At 35.0% G+C, this 17,425-nt stretch overlaps 1 protein-coding gene across 3 annotated transcripts in view; it reads right to left on the bottom strand.

Annotated features, from left to right (window-relative positions):
- Positions 1 to 2,938: 2,938 nt before the first annotated feature.
- The window catches only part of LOC149773989 (inactive tyrosine-protein kinase transmembrane receptor ROR1-like), a 467,815-nt gene continuing 453,328 nt past the window's right edge, over positions 2,939 to 17,425 (bottom strand). For all 3 annotated transcript variants that reach the window (XM_089945925.1, XM_089945926.1, XM_089945927.1), the window contains one exon: positions 2,939 to 12,898. In XM_089945925.1, the coding sequence (XP_089802051.1) occupies positions 11,247 to 12,898 (1,652 nt within the window). In that variant the 3' untranslated portion in view covers positions 2,939 to 11,246. The remainder of the gene's footprint in view (positions 12,899 to 17,425) is intronic.

The raw sequence follows: 17,425 nt of genomic DNA, 5'->3' as shown, positions 1-17,425 counted from the left end.
TAAACTAATCTATCAATCTTAAACAATGGGCCTACATATGTAAACAATTGATCATTGCATCTTCTCAAAAACGAATTGTTTGCGTCTTTAACTTCATTAGGAAAATTGTCTCAAAAATGCTGCAATGAAGGGTAGTCTTGACGGTCTAGGGGTTTTCAAACTCAGGATGGTGCATATAGCTACTAAGCAATTTTTGTTTTAGTTTGTTAGCCCAGAAATTCATACGCTACCGATTTCCACCCTCACGTTTGTCTGTCTGTCTCTGCCCCTCCCATACCCTTACGCGAACAAAGCATTTAAATGTTCAGCTTAAAATGGTCTCTTTCTGGATGTAAAATTGAAAACTCCATAGTCCGCAATGAGCGCACCTGCCTTAGAAAGCTCTATATCCCGATTAGATTTAACAAAACAACATTTTCTCTGTCCATGCCCTCACTGTGCGTTGTATACGAGTTTTTGAATGAAGGGGGCGAGCTTGCATTCTTATATTTTTGCGTCAGTTTTAAAAAAAAAATGTATATCTGTATTATGTGTGCTTAAATTTTGTCCATGATTGTAACAATCATTTGTAAGCTATAAATATATTGTTTACCTGGATTTCAATTCTAGATCCAGCCTTGATTATGAACTTTGAATGTTCTAGATGATGAAACTGTTTACAGTTTGCGGTTATTCTACGCTGGGATGATTCAGTTATTGACGTAGGTCACGTGGGGTTGTATTGCGACACATGTTACGTGGGATGAATTGTGACATTGAGTCGTGGGGATGTATATAATGTAGAGGAAGTAACAATGATTCATTCCTATTCCTGTTTTATTTTCAGTCTGAAGAAATATTTACTGTTTAGATTTAATTCATACTTATTTAAATTATTTATTGGAATTACAAAGTGTTCGTATTACTGTTTGGATTAAAACTGTGGATAAATGTGAATTCATTTAAAGACATTCTGGATTATATTATTATGAAACAGCAAGACTGTTGGAAAATCGGCATATTCAAGGCTAACAGCACATCTAATACTGGGATTCATTCAGAACACTATGTTTTGGGACTTGTGATAGAATGTTTGGGATAATAGAGATTCAGTTCACAATACTGTAAGTTATCTTAAATTTTAATTTTAGAACTTGGAGGATTAAATTATTTGCTGAATTTTACTACACTTTTTGGTTATGGTTTTTCTGTTACTTAATTTAAGACCACATCATCGTAACAGATTAGTTGTTTTAAAATATGCATAAATAAGATGAATTTACGCGTTCAAATCACATTATTAATGTTCTTAGTGTTTATATCAGTTTCGTCATGTACTACATTTTTAGCACGTTATTTCATCCCACAGTTAATTCAGAACTACTAACACGTCTACATGGTCACATGATGGCGATTCGACCAATCAAATTACCTATTATAGGTGAGAATCATAATTGCAATTCTTGACCCTCTAAATCCTAGCAGACGACATTTTTATTATTTTCACTTCTGCCTTCACCTTTCAGTTTGGGCACTCTCACATCTCTCCACGAAGGCGGGAGGGGGTAATTACTACTTGCTAGGGCCCTCAAATCAAATTTTTATTTTGGTGTTTTCATATTCTTAGATGAACTGGTTGGTGTAAATATATTATACTCCCCTAAACTCTCTCTCTCTCTCTCTCTCACACACACACACACACACACACACATATATATATATATATATATATATATATATATATATATATATATATATATATATATATATATATATATATATATATATATATGCACAATGTCAACTTGTTGTATGGTTTAATTTTGAGCAAAATACTTCCATATTCTAGTATTTCGGTTCTATTACACATTTCAATATCAAATGCTTCTTTGTCTGAGAAATTTAAATACTTAAGTTTTTTTTTGTTCCAACATTCCTCTTGTAAAACTCTATCAATCACTGCCGAAATGTATTTATTTGTGGTTTTGTATTTTTCATATGCATGTCAATATTGTCTGCCTGTAATTGGTCTATCATATGGCTAGCATATGTAGGAAAATCGATTCTTCTGTCATAATGTAAAAGTAGATTGTTCCATTACCCATTCTTTTAATTCAGCATATTTATTTTTGTCCAGTTTAATTTGGTTGTGCATTTGATTGATATTTGCATAAGCAATTGGACTTTCAGGGTTGTAGTAAATAAGGTTTTAATACTGTTATCTGTCAATCATTTAAAAATAAATCAAACCATTCAAGGAATACTTAAAGTGATAAATTTTTTTCTGGTCTTGCCAACAAGCCAACAATTTCACAAATGATTTCAGATTTATGTCCAACTGTATCATTTCTATGGTGAGTGTTACAGATTCAGTAGTGCCAAGTCCTTTCCAAACAGTGACACAAAAGATAAGGGTCAGTGCTAAACGTAGTGGGCATTATTTCTCATCTGTTTTTGTCATCAGAAATCTTTTTTGAATGTATACACACAAGTTGTAAGTAAATAGAGAAACGTTATTCCAATGGACTATAATGCCAAACCAATTCTTTTTATTCTGACATCACATCTCCCTGTAACCAGACTTTCATTGACTTATAACCTTTGTATATTGTGATCATTAAACTATTTGAGGATAGACATTTCAGATTCAATGTTTTTTCATCTATTAATGTGTCATCACGGAGGTGTAAAATTGCAAAATGTCTGGGATTATTGTGTTCTTTGTCTCTTGACAGGCTGCAAACTTTGAAAGATGCAGCAAGATTCTATTATTTTACTTTTGGTGTTTGTCATTAAGTTGAATTCTGTGCATAAATGCACAGCCAAACTATATATATAATGGACTTTTTCCTTCGATCACAGTCAACATTATGTTCACAGTGAGCATGTGGTGAAAAAGATTTTCTTTTGGAGAGATAGAGTATATTATATCATGAGAAATGTATGAGACTAATTCCTCTTTAGCTGTTGACATTTTTAATTCATTGTCAGAAATGTGTTCTGAAACATATGCAGAAATACATAAGCCACAATAATATTTTCTACATTTTTTAAAGAGTTTTGTGAAAATACAATCCATGCTTGTTACTGTATATACTTGCTTACAAGTCAAGTCCAACTGCAAAACACAGATCCTGATCAGCCTTCCTGATGGCTCTTCTACTGATTACTTCTAACAAAGACCCAGATCTTCTGGAGCATTATGTGATGGTAGATCTTGGTCCGTGCAGTTTGCAGTTGGACTCATCTTATAAGTCAGTATAGACGGTACAATTAAAGGCACAGCTCATGCAGCTGGGCATAAGCAAAAGATAAAGAAATACAATATTGTAGTACATGTATCTACATACAAGTGTCTCTGTTTTCTGGTCAGACTACAGCTTTGCCCACGTATACAGTATTTTTTCTATAATAAACCTGGGATCCACCCAGTAACATTCAAAGCTCTGTGTGAGTGTGTGTGTGTGTGTGTGTGTGTGTGTGTGTGTGTGCTTGCAACAATTGATACTTGTAATAATGATCCAGTTGCTTTGAATGTTTTTGTATGACTGAAATGACTTTATAAGCATACAATGCTGTGGACATTGTAACAGCGACTGGTTCTTGTATCCCCTGAAGGTATATATGGATTGACAAGAAAATAATCTATTTTTGTGTTGTGTATTCAATACACATTTGATCCAAAACTCAGAAAACATAATTAATGATACATGTACTTTGAAGAAAGAGAAACACAGAGGAATGGACAGATACCATTAATACTTTGAAATGAGTATATGCCCACAACATAGAGAGTTTTTCAGGCCATAATAAAACACATGGATTGCAATACATGACACTTAATATGTAACATATAACTTCATGTCACATATAACTTCATATGTAACAACCAAGTAAACATTTATATTTTGACTTTTCGCTTATTAAAATCACTGGATACCTTAACTGCTATTGGTTTATTTTCTTTCATTTCATCCAATACAAATGGCAGTACATCAAGCGACAAGAAAAATTGTCCATGTTCATCATCACCAGAGCAGTGTAAAAGGGGTGTGTGTCTTCATTGCCAGAGCAGTGTAAAAAGGGTGTCGCCAGAGCAGTGTAAAAGGCGTGTGTGTCTTCATCGCCAGAGCAGTGTAAAAGGGGGGTGTGTCTTTCCTACTTCGAGGACTTATTTATGTAACCATTAACCCTCCCCCACCAATCATGGTGATCATCACAACACTGTCAAAAGAAAGCAAATACATGTAACTAAAAGCAAAGTTGTTTGAAAACTAGGCCCTACTTACATACAACCTCTCATCTAGAATATGCACTAAACTTGGAATTGTATTTTTCTGTAAAGTTTCATTAAGGATGGTATATCAATGCATAGTCCACAAATTACTACCTTGTTTGAAAACAGACAAAATATGCAGTTAACTTATAGTAGTTTACAATTAAAATAAGCATGTAAAATATTAGCTCCAATTTTACTAAAAAGTTGTGACCTTTTATGAAAACAGTACCACATATATACACTTATAAGTCAGGACCAACTGCAAAAAATGAAGACCCTGCGCTGCCATCACATAAGGTACCAGCAGATCAGTGTGTAAGTTGCTTTATTGTAATGATTACTCTGAATAAATTGCAGAGACCCAGATCTACTGGTGCATTTTGCAAAGGCAGATCTGGGTCTATGCAGCTGGATATGATGCTTATGCAAGCATATATTGTACACACCACCTAATTAATAATGATCCATGACCAAATTAGCCGTATAACACTCATCTGTGTTGCAATGAAGGGCCTTAAGGTGAGGGAGCGTTGTATACTGTATATACTTGCTCATAAACTGAGTTAAACTGCAAGAAAAAATATCCTGACTGTTGTTGCCTGATGCATATACAGATTAGTATAAATGTTAGTTCTACTGATTACTCCTAACAAACTGCACACCCAGATCTGCTGGTGCATTATGCGACATCACATCTGGGTCTGTGCAGTTTGCAGTTGGACTAGTCTTTTAAGTGAGTATATATGGTAATATACTGGTCCTCTTCACTTTTTTTTTAGAAAAGCTACCTACATATGATGATCTGCTGACAAAGGAAAAGAAAGAAAGGAAACTAAATTTATTAAAACATGATGAATGTAGCTGGCCCCAATGGCACGATCATTTGCTAGCATCATAAATCTTACATCAGAGCTCTTAGACTGGATAAAAGGACATAGAAAACCATGGATCAAACTAACAAGTGAAAGCATGTATAATCCTGTCCATCTCACCTGTGACCAATGACAGCTAAAAAAAAATTATTTCCCTGTTCATGATCAGACTTAAAAGTTAACAGAATTTCAGGAAACCAGTCTCCTTCATCACCAAACTTTACTTGACTCCGAATTTTTATCAAACATCCTTTGGTCAGTCAAATGGCTGCATCTGTAACTTCTGAGTAAAATTTCTGATTTTAGCATAAAATTTCCAGTTTAGAGTAAAATATATTGCTTTAATCATTGAGTAAAGTTGCATAATACCAGGATGAACTCATCAAACTCTTGTTCCTGATGACGAGTATTCTAAGGATAGCAGGTCTTGAGCTCTTTTAAATTGTCAACACCGATTTGTAATGGGTCTGACAAATCTTCTGCCTGGAGCCAAGTGGCTACAGGAATGCTGGGTAATGGCTACCATATAATGAATTCAAGTAGCCCAATGGGTGTATACATGATGAAAAGATAAATGTGAAGTTGTATAGTTATACCTTGATGACAATATGATTTTGAAATTGAAGAACCCTGACGTGGTATTTTGAAGTTTAAGATATTATCATGTTTCAGTGATTGTATTCATCGGGGTGAATGAGACCTGAAATTTTACAAGTAGAGAAAACTAAACCCAACAAAGTACTAACAAGACTGTATCTGAATATGGCAAATGGATTTCAAATACGTCAGTTATGGTTTTCACTTTTCCTAACATGGCGTTAAACACCGAGGCATGAGAAATAATGTTAAACAATACTGGTGGTCATATGTAATGATAAATAATAACAACATTAACAAAAATCCTATTTAAACAGATATTAAAGCTACCAAAGCACACATAACATGTTAAAAATGTTACAAGGACAGATTTACATGTAAACATTAAATTTATTTTGATGTAGCATTATGGTACTAGGATAAGCATCAAGTCTGTAATAGTAAGTTTCTAATCGGCATGTTACAGTTTCATCTAAGTAGTTTTCAAAAACTGAATATAATACAACAGAGCCTGTCCCAGGCATGGGCAACTTCCTCCAATGTGTCGCCCTAATATGTGATTTTTAAAGCCACACCTTGTGAAGTCAATTAACTGATAAAACCAGGTTAAAGGCATATTTTCCCCACCGCTAGTATATCCTTGACAAATGATTGCTGGATGCACTCTGATATCTACAAAATCAAATAAATTCATGAACACTGCATGTTATTTTTTTCAAGCCCTGGCTTTATTTCTTCATTAAATCCCACCCATATTCAGAAAATTCTTCCTGTTTTGTTCAGTTAGATGGGGCATTTCACCATTAGACCCATAATAATCAACCTTTCTTTTTCATGAAATTTTCATATGTTTGTTTTTTAGTTATAGCTTTAATGTAACCACAAGAAAGCTCATGTATGTAAAATCTCAACAATATAATCTCACAACTGGACAAAATAACAAATTTTAACATAAAACACAAACCATCAGATAAATTTGGAAGGCAGAAATAAGACATGGTTTCTGTGAAGCAAGGTGGCTCCTGATGGCCAAACCTCTCTACTGACAAGAGATTCATGACAACTTGTTCAGTAGAAAATAAAACACTTAACAAGAACCAATAGCAATTACTATGATCCTGTTTCCATATTTATTTAGTGCAAAGTACAGTAGCTGGCCAAAAATGAGTTCCCAATTCTAAAAGTTTCACAGACGTCTATAATAACTGACATTATGAACACTCTCAATAAAGTTAGGTCTTTTAGAGATGCATGTTGACTGCTGACCAAATGAAAATAAGAGCACTGACACCTGAAGAGAATTAACAAAATATCAAAATAGCTTTACTATATTTTTGTCTAATTTTGGACAAATTTTCATTAGATGCCCAAAGTTTATTTTTAAGAATAATCTCTAATTTGTAAATTTCTTAAAGAAAACTCTTGAATCTTTTTAAAGCTGGTACATTAATCAATAGACACATCTTAACTGATATGCAAATTGACATTAGTTTCAAATGACTGTATAAATCAGAACTGTTGATGGTCAAAAGTTAATAATGTAATTACATCTGAAGCTCACAAAAGTAGGCCAGCAGCAATTTCATCTTTCAATAATTAATGACTCACATTTTGTTTTGATTGACATTCATGGTTCACATTTTATTTTGATTCAGATTATTGATTCACATTTTGTTTTGACCCCTTGTTTAATATCCTTGTAATACCCAAGATTTTAAAATAAACTATAACTGCCTGTAACATTCAATATATGCTTACTTCTATGTTGGTCCAACTGCAAACAACACTGACCCTAATATACTGTTGCATAATGTGCCAGCAGACCAGGGTCTATCTTTTATAATTTCCAATGATTACTCTCCATTAAACTGCTAAGACTAAAATTTACTGGCACATAAACTGCCAGCAGATCTGGATGCATGAATTTTGAAGTTGAGACACAATTTATGATAATTCTGACTGACTTCATTTCACTTAGTGATGAACACATTCAAACAATTATACATTAGAATTGCAATCTGTGGCTTTTCAACAGTAAGAACATATTCATGGCCAGGTACTGTAAATGTAAAATAAGTAATTCAGAATATACCAGAAACATAAAATGTTGTGTAGATGCTAAATCTGAACGAGAAAAAAAGCACAATACATAGTTTGGATACGTAACATGGTCATTCACAGTTTTATACAATATGTGTAACATATTAAGAGTATGGTATATATATTAAGTAGTGTCCAATATTGCACTGCCTTGAATTGCAATAATAACAATACATAAGAGTAAATTTAAAGCTGTATCAAAAACACCAACTTCACATACTTCCTACGGATAAGCTTCCACAAGTTTACATCCCTCTAATATAACTTCCCAACCTAACGATATGTGATTATCACAAACAAGGACCCACATATTTTAGTTATAATGTGAAAAACAGATCTGAGTCGATAATGATTCAAAATAACGATTGTCTTAAACAATAGTAAAAACAAGCTTATGTTGTTGATGTTCATTACATTATGTGTATTAACACCGAATATGTATTTTGGATTATGTACTACCAACCCAATACAGTTTTTATCTTAAGGAAATGTCATAATTATCATGATCAGTAAATAGAAAAATAATAATGAAATAGTAATTTTCTCTGAAAAAAAATGGAAATTAATTCAACTTAGAATTGCATCTGTTTTGATGCAAGCAAACATTTCATTGGTAAAAGAAAAATTTACACAACAGAAGTTCTATGCTCATTTTATCAAAAACCTACCAGCTAATGCTGACTATAGGTACATATGAAGAGAAAAAGCTGATACAAGTCAATTTGAAGAAAAATAAAAAAAAGGAACAAAGTTTCATGTATACTTAATTCTCTCTGCACCTCCCCCCACCACCTTTTAACTACCTTGCCAAGAACCTGAACTTACTGTGAAAACTTTCTTCCCTGGAAAATTCATAGATTTTTATGCATCTACCCTACAGGGACCATTAAGTTTAGGAAAGGAAGAAATATTCTTATGGAACCTTCCATTGTATTTTAGGACTATTTTTATATTCAGTTAGACCCCGATTTACATCATAGAGGCATTCCCATTAGTGGTTGCATAACTCGAATAATATGTTTCACTGCCTTTAACATTGATTGAAATATACGCAATCCAATTAACTTTAATACCATCTGAACTTTTGGGTTTTAGACAAATAATTTCAATATTTTTAAGTCTTCACTAAATAAAATAAAATTTAACCAATTTTATGAAATCACATTAACGCCAAATTCTAAGTTGAAATTGCTTAAGTCAGTGGATACCTGTACATAGTTTTTAATCCACTTACAGAAAGATGACTTTCTGCAATTCTTATTTTGTCAAAAATTTACTGAAATAATTATTTCACCAACAGCATTTGATTTTGTCATTGGTTTTAATACTATATGACTGATGGAAATGATCAATAGAGATTGGGGATACCATCCATTATGATTATAGAAACAGTTTCTAATTTAAGAGGGTAACTGTGCTGCTGAAGCAAGAGCTAGGCTCCTGATGCCCCCCCCCCACATTAGTAGAATCTAGAGGATGTGGTTGCACCACTTTCTTAAGTTAACCAATTCTTTATGCTATTGAGCACAATGCATTACATATTATGAGGGCACTGTGTATCCAGAATGTTGTTATAATGGGTTTCACTAGCTCCTGCTCTCTTTTGGACAGAACAATGTTTGATCAAAACAGTTCTAATGGGAAATATTACAAAACAGACCTTAAAATGGTGCCAAGAGATCACCAACAAAAATGTACATAATGGTTTTAAAAATATATTTCATCTTGCTGTTGCCACTGACCTTTGAAATCTTCAACTGAATGTGTGAATGTGGTACAAAACATGACGCTTAATGTTGATGAGCAAGCTGTTTCAATATTAAACAATGATAAATGTTGACATATACCACGGACATTTTAATCAGTATTATTGAAAACTGAACTTTACCAAAGTCTTTTTAACATAAATGCTCATACCACATCTGGTTTCAGTCTACAAAGCCCTTTGATGGTTACCAAGTCAAAATTAAATGCATAATGGACGGATTGATGGACATGGCATGATGCGACGGATCAACATGGATAACACAATATACCCCTCCAGAGAATATGTTAGGAGCATAGGAATTTCTTACAGGTTAAAGGTCACTGATAGAACATGAATCAATGGATGGATGGATGGAGAGATGGAGGGACAAGGCCACAACTTTTTATGATGAGTTAGTAAATGAAGTTATAAAAAAAGTCCACATAATCTGCCATCACTGGAACTTGCTTGAACTCATGTAGCATATATACATATAGAGTGGCAATGATACATACACTAATCATAAAGAAGCATATATCTGAGTGCACTGAATACAAATGAAAATTTTCTTGCTATATAAGCACATGTATAGCACCAAAAATGCAGGGGAGATAACCCCTTGTTATACAGATCAAGATGCCTGCACATGCACAATGATACACTTATGAAGACTGAACCTTGCTCATGAAAATGTAGATCTAAGTTGCCTCCCAAAATAGGCTCAATCCCAAATTAACTAATAAGTTACTGAATCTACATGGACTATTAATGGTCTGTCGGCACAGCATCACACACTGTACATCACATAGACACAACCATCGAGTTACTGACATGTGCTGATAAAGTCCACAAGCAACATAACCTCCTTCATTTGAATATTCAGAATGACAGTCAGATGCTTCAATTCAAAGAAAATAATATCCTATCCTTTCAATACACAACTCCTTTGAATACACAAGTCAGATTCTCCAACAAAGAGAAAACTGCATGGCACACGAATTGTCTCTTGTCAATATCAACGTGAGAATATATCACATATATGCTGTGTAAGGATCCATTATGCTTCACTAAAGTACGATTAAATATACTATACAGCATGACGGTTGATTATCTCTGAAGATATCCAGACCAAGGTTTTCGATCAACACGTACAAAAGGAATACACCATACACAAGAACAGTAAATATTATGTTGCCATATGCTTTGCCTCCATTAATTCGGGTCACAGAAAAGTGGTGTTTTGAGGTACAGCATTGGATATGGGTTTTTTTTGGTCAGTTTGGTCAAAATGATAATTTTTACCAAGACATATGCATTCAGAACTTTGTTCCAATATTTTTTCCAAACTGAAAAATGATGATTGTTGCTAATAAATTTCTTTGAATAATACTTGATAAGGCTGCTCACTAGCAGACCAAATTTCACTTGTTATATTTTGCCTGTCACATGTGGGTACCAGGTTCTGATATAGCCAACAATATTAAACACTGGCACTTAGACACAGTAGCCAGAGTTCTTTCTCCCAGTATTTACCTATGTGTCCACTGCATAATTTTTTTCTCCCAGTATTTACCTATATGTGTCCATTGCATCATTAATCTTTGTCAAGTGTAAGCCAAGAGGGCTAATGCACTTAAAAAGCTACCATGATATTTTAATGCTTAGCTACTTTTCATATGTCTGCAGTCCTTTGGTCTGGAATGTAGGCAGTCTGAAAATGATTAAAGCGATTGCAGTCTGACGTCATGGCATACGATGGTGGAGGCAAATGTATGTTACTGGGTATTGAACTGTTATTTGTATTAATGTGAGCAGCAGGTTTTACGTTTGATACAGATGAACCTGAACTGGACTTTCCACTTGACACAGATTCTGGTGGTGAAATCTTTAATGGTCCATTAGGCGTGTTCATATTATTGTACACCATTTTCGGATTCGGCATTATGGTTGGGCCCCCCAAATTGACTGGTTGGGGGACAAGTGTCTGGTTTGGCAGATAATTTACTTGCATTGGCATCATTGGTGGTTGAATTACGTGTCCAAGTGTGTGAGATGGGGCGGCCATTGGAGGCATTTGCCCACACTGAGACGGGTCTGAATTGTTACTGCTTCCAGTCAGTCCAGTCATTGCTGTAGTATTGCTGGGACCTGTGCTACCCTGGTGACTTGGGCCGCTTTGAGAACTCTGGTGAGAGCTAGAGTGGGCTGAGTGACTCTGTGACAAACTCCAGTGAGGGTTCTGCATCAGCATTTCAGTCTTCCAAGCACGAAGGCGGGCATGAATTTCACGGAATGCAGGTCTCCTAGTGTGCATTTCATGCCAGCATTCCACCATCAAACCATACATTCTTGCTGGACAATCTTCAGGAGCTGGCAAAATCTGACGTGAACGGATCATTTCTATGACTTCTTGGTTGGAGTACCCATAATATGGCTGCAGACCGTAACTGAATATTTCCCACAGAACAACTCCAAAGGACCAGACATCACTTTCAGTGGAGAATTTTCCATACATGATTGATTCTGGAGGCATCCACCGCACCGGAAGCAAAGATTTGCTCTGTACCCGATAGTAATCTGATGAGTAAATGTCACGGGATAAGCCAAAATCGGAGATTTTTATTGTCAGATTTTCACCAACCAAAATATTTCTGGCAGCAAGGTCTCTGTGTACAAAATGATGACTAGCAAGATATTCCATTCCAGCTGCAACCTGCGTTGCAATATGTAACATGTCCCCATAATCCAGAACGGCTTTTTGTGTTCCATCATCATCGCTGACTGAAATATCAGAATGAGGAGAGTGGGTTATCAAGTACTCGTGCAGATCACCACATGACATATACTCAAACAACATACACATTGGTTCTTGTTTCATACAAACACCCAGTAAGCACACAATATTTGGATGTCTCATTTCTGACATCAGATCCACTTCACGTCGGAAGTCATTCTGTACCTTAGGTGCTGCGTTTTCCTTAAGTGTTTTTATTGCAACCTTTGAGACTACATTATCCCCGAACAAACCAATTACTTCACCTTTATAAACTTTTCCAAATGCACCCTCCCCAAGTTCCTGAAGAAACCGAATTGAGGAGATGGGCAAATCTCGTATTCTGTTTGGTGACTTGGCCGTCAATGCACACAATTCCATGTTCTGTTGCTGGCGGCCGACAGAAGGCACCTTGCCAGCAGTGGCCTTCCCATTCTTTTTATGATGGCGCTGACAGAAGCAGACAACAGCCAGGAGGAGTATGAGGGCCAAAGGAACAACAACTGCTGGGATGATGTACATCAGCTTGGGGGAGCTCTCATTTGTAGTCTCTGAGGAAAAATCAAAGGCAATTTATTACACAATGTATACAAGTCTATAAAGAACCTGTCTGTAAAGGACTTCAGGGGATAATACAAACTGTTTCCTAGATAGACAGGTGTCACTGATGTACATGTTGAATAAAACATTTAAGACAAAAGGGTTCATAAATGCTGTGTCATTTAAGCATCTGTCAATTACATGGAGATGTCCACCAAGACATTCTTGTAATCAACTAAAATTCTGTGTCACAGGCTTTTAGCATGCCTCAAAACCTGATAATGGCACTCAAAAGGACGCCAGAATAAGACACCTTTTGAATCAAAATAATCAAATGAATTAATCCTGCCATTACTAATATTGTTAATTTGGTAAAGTAATAAAAGACAAACACAGTAACCCTACTTCAAAAGATCTGTTCCTTCTAAAGAAACAAAAGCATAATGCAGTTTGAAATTACACATTCAATAACATGCCCTGGTGTACAGTTTGAACAGAAATAATGCAGAGAAATTATTTTTTAAAATCCTGGAGTACATGTTTCAGATATTTTATCCAAAATTTGAGAAATGTTTTTCCTATTTATATACATATTTATTTTGAAAGAAATACGATTAAATGGATATGTCATTATATTATTCCTTACATATTAAGAACTAATTAATCATTAATAATGTGATTCATTTTCATAATATTGCTTCCTTTGATCTTGTCAAAATAAAGGCAACAGTCTAATACAGATAGGTCGGGTAAATGAAACTAGACTGTAGAAATTTTATAATTAATTTTGTATTACTGTCAAGTTTTAAACTAAGATGAAACAAGTCACATAATGTATGCAGCACAACAAGTTTTATAAAGACATGTTAAAAAGTTCAGTAGATATTAAGCACGGAGAATGCAGACCTGCCAACCCTGAAGAGTCCGACTCAGTAAGGCAGTTGATTTTTTCCTGCAAGATTTCAGTAAGGTGTAACAAAATAGCAATAACTGCTATTGTAAAGCTGGAAAACATAACTTAAAGTTTGATGCAGTGATGATAAAGATATGTTCAACTGAAAAGTTCGTAAAGAATGTGTAGACTTTATTTACCACTAAGACAATTGCACAAACTTTAGTTCCAAACCCTATGCAAATCAATGGCCTGTTGCTATCTCTCAACTTGATGTAATTCTTGTAAATTCTTTTTCCATTTCACATGACGACAGAATCATATCTAGCTTTTATTCACAAGAATCTGAATACTCCTTTTTATTCTCCTGTGTTGGTTATTAACACCTTTTTAGAAGCTTATTTTCTCTTTCGTCTTAAACATGCATCTCTTTCTGGATGCCATTTTTAAAAAATCAATGTAATCAATGGTTTGATCAAGCAGATGCTTTGCATGAACAAATAGGTGTAATTTAAAGCATCTGGGGTGCTGCTGCTAATATGAAACACGAATCCAAATCAAAAATGGATGAACCCATTATCCAGAATTTTTTGCAATGATAATTTTTCGGTAGTTTTTGCTTGCATGCTGTAAGTTCATAATTTAAGGGAAATTTTCACAAGACTTATGGCAAAATCAAAAGGGTTGGCAGGTCTGGGAATGGACAGATAGACAAGTTGACTCCAGTACATAGCCCCCACCCTTCATATAAAGACTCTTCAGTAATACTTACCTAATTAGATTAATTTAGGATATGACTACTGCCTTGCAAATCCATTCTTCCCAAGCTAACATTTAGGTGGCGCTATACAGTTTCGCATTTTGCATAGGGTTAGGATTTTAAAGAAAAAGAATGTCCCCGGCTTTCCTCACTGGTTATACTGGCTATTTAAAAAAGACCTTGTATATCTTAGATATAATGCAAAGAACCTTTAATTCCCTTTATTTTGGTGTATGATTGATGGGTGTACTATGGGTTATAGAGTATACAGCTTGGCCTTACTTCAAATGTGCACCTTTCAAAAAAGTGCTAGCTCTACTTGGTCATTTTCACTTCCTGAACTTCAGAGGTAAATTGTATAAAAAAGAGCTGATAACTTTTTTTACATTTTACATATTTGGTAATTCATTCATTGCACTTTCAGAAGCTGGTATTGTCTAGTCTGGCAAAATTCATTTTCCCTATTTTAATAGCTGCTATGTATAGTGTACTTTAGACTAATTCAGACTGATTTTTTAACACAAGGGAGCAGTCATTTTAGTTAGCAGTGTGCTTAAACCATGTAAAATTTCCAAAAGTACAATATCCAAAAGAAATATCATCCACATTACATTAATGTAGCATAGAGGTATGCAAACATTCTCTCCACTGTGCATGTTTTAAATGCGAACTACTTCACCTTACATATGTCACTCTCTCAAAAGTACATATTATCTGGTGAGCGCCACCTTAGCAACAAGACATTTCAAAGTTGTTTGATCACATAGGTGGGAGTCAAACAAGAGTACTCTCCTCTTGGATAGTGGAACTGATGCCAAATCCTGTCCATACGTCAGTTATCACTATAGCAGAAATTCAGTCTGTCAGTAGTATGTAACTGCAGGGCAGCTGGGAGGATGTGTCCATATTATGATTGGGTAAGTATTACTGAACAAACAATTTGCTTAAAAAAGTGGTTTCTTGTTGAAATACATTACCCCATCATAATATTACATTTAAATTTAAGATCAATAGGTAGGAGGTGGAGGGAGTTACATTTTTTTACTGCAGAGGAGACCCTCTCTCTTCTAAGGTGTTGTTGTAGGGTTTAACGCTATTTTTCAGCACATGATAGGCTATACATGGCGGCCAGTATTAATGGTGGAGGAAGAACCGTGGAAAGAACCACCAACCCACCAGAAGCTACTGGCATGCTTTCTCACATACCCACATTGGCTGAATCTGAGACTCGAACCCACACAGACAGAGGTGAGATGGCAGTGATCCGTAATGAGAACGCTTTAGACCACTCGGCCACTCAGGGCCCAGCCTTCTAAGGTGTACAGAGACAGATTCAAATCTTGAAATATATCTTGGCTTGGCTAGCAAATCAAGTGAAAGTCGATAGGCCAGTACAGGCAGCCTGTCGTGCTACTGCTACAAGTCACACCAGTTGAAATTGAGCCCTCTGGGATGAAAAATCCAGATGGTAAAAGCTACGGAAAGTTGCTTGTGCCTTCCATCTCACAGTTTACATAATGCCTGCTAGGAAACACTTGCACAAGAGTGCTATGCTTGTGGTTACTGTGGAAACCACAGGAGTTGAAATGTGCCACTTGATAACAAGTCTATGTGGTCACAACAAGAGTGTGCTTCCTGTCACAAGCAGAAGAAATAACTGAAGTATGGATGGATTTGGTACCAATCTCTCGACCCAACACTCATCTAACTCTCACTTATATGAGCAGGAAACATTTGGCTTTTCATCTGCAAAATTCAGCATGGAAGGGCTTGCTTTGCAAAGTAGTGGTCATAATCCTAAGGTATTATGATTGAGTAATGAATATAATATAATATAATATAATAGAACATAACATAACATTAATATAATATAATATAATATATAACATGATGTAATGTAATATATAATTTAATTTAATATAATATACAAACACGCTTATCTTGACCTCAGTTATCTCAAGAACCTGTTTATGTAGAGTGTTTCAGTTCCGCCCTGAAAAAATGCCTCTTGGTTATGCTAATTTTTGTCTTATCTTCACCGAATGTCAAGTTGATAACCCTGTTATGTCAAGCAGACGTTTCAATCCAAAGTAACATGTGGACCCACTTATTTCAACAAAAGATTCAAAAGCACGCATGTTTTCATACATATGCTCAGAATCTGAGACACTTACCACAGACACTTCATTTTTATAATGCATTCACCCATTTCACTATAGTTTCATCCTCCACGTATACATAATTATAAAATTCTTCCCAAGGAAATCTGAAGGAGTCTGCGATATCATCAGCCATTAATTCAAGACTATTCCGATTGTAGCAACGGAATCTAATCGAGTATTGCATTTTCCATAGGTATCAATCATTGGAACAAATTTATTTTTTGTGCAAGTTGTTTTCTGCAGGTTCATTATATTTATATGCATTACTATGTTTTGGAATGCATGCATGTTTCAAAATAGTACAAGTTTTAGTTACTCTTAATTAATAAAAATTTGGTGACAGGTTTTCATTTTCCTATGGGTAGCCTCGTTCCCTTGGTAGCCTCCTTAAAGAAGTTTACATTTGTTGTCTCAGACACTGAGGCAGCCCAAAATCTAGGCCATTGTACATGTAGTATGTACATGCTGTAACAACTAAACAGCCACATGCGGCTGGACAATGCATGTTGTGGTAAATTGTTTGTTTACACATGTTGGTTGACAATGGATACTATTTGTTTTTACATCATTATACATTTTTTCAGTGTCCAAAAATAAATGAATTGGATTCTTTTAAATCAAAAGATCTTAATAATGAATATAAATTATTTAGAGCACATCTGTGCATCTCAATAGCCATTTGAATGAAGAATTTATTAACACTGTTCTTTTTGTAATGTCTGCT

The sequence above is a fragment of the Sinohyriopsis cumingii genome, unplaced genomic scaffold, assembly GCF_028554795.1.
Source record: "Sinohyriopsis cumingii isolate HCF-2022 unplaced genomic scaffold, ASM2855479v2 utg000459l, whole genome shotgun sequence".
NCBI lineage: Eukaryota > Metazoa > Mollusca > Bivalvia > Unionida > Unionidae > Sinohyriopsis > Sinohyriopsis cumingii.
This window is presented reverse-complemented; position numbering and strand designations above follow the sequence as displayed.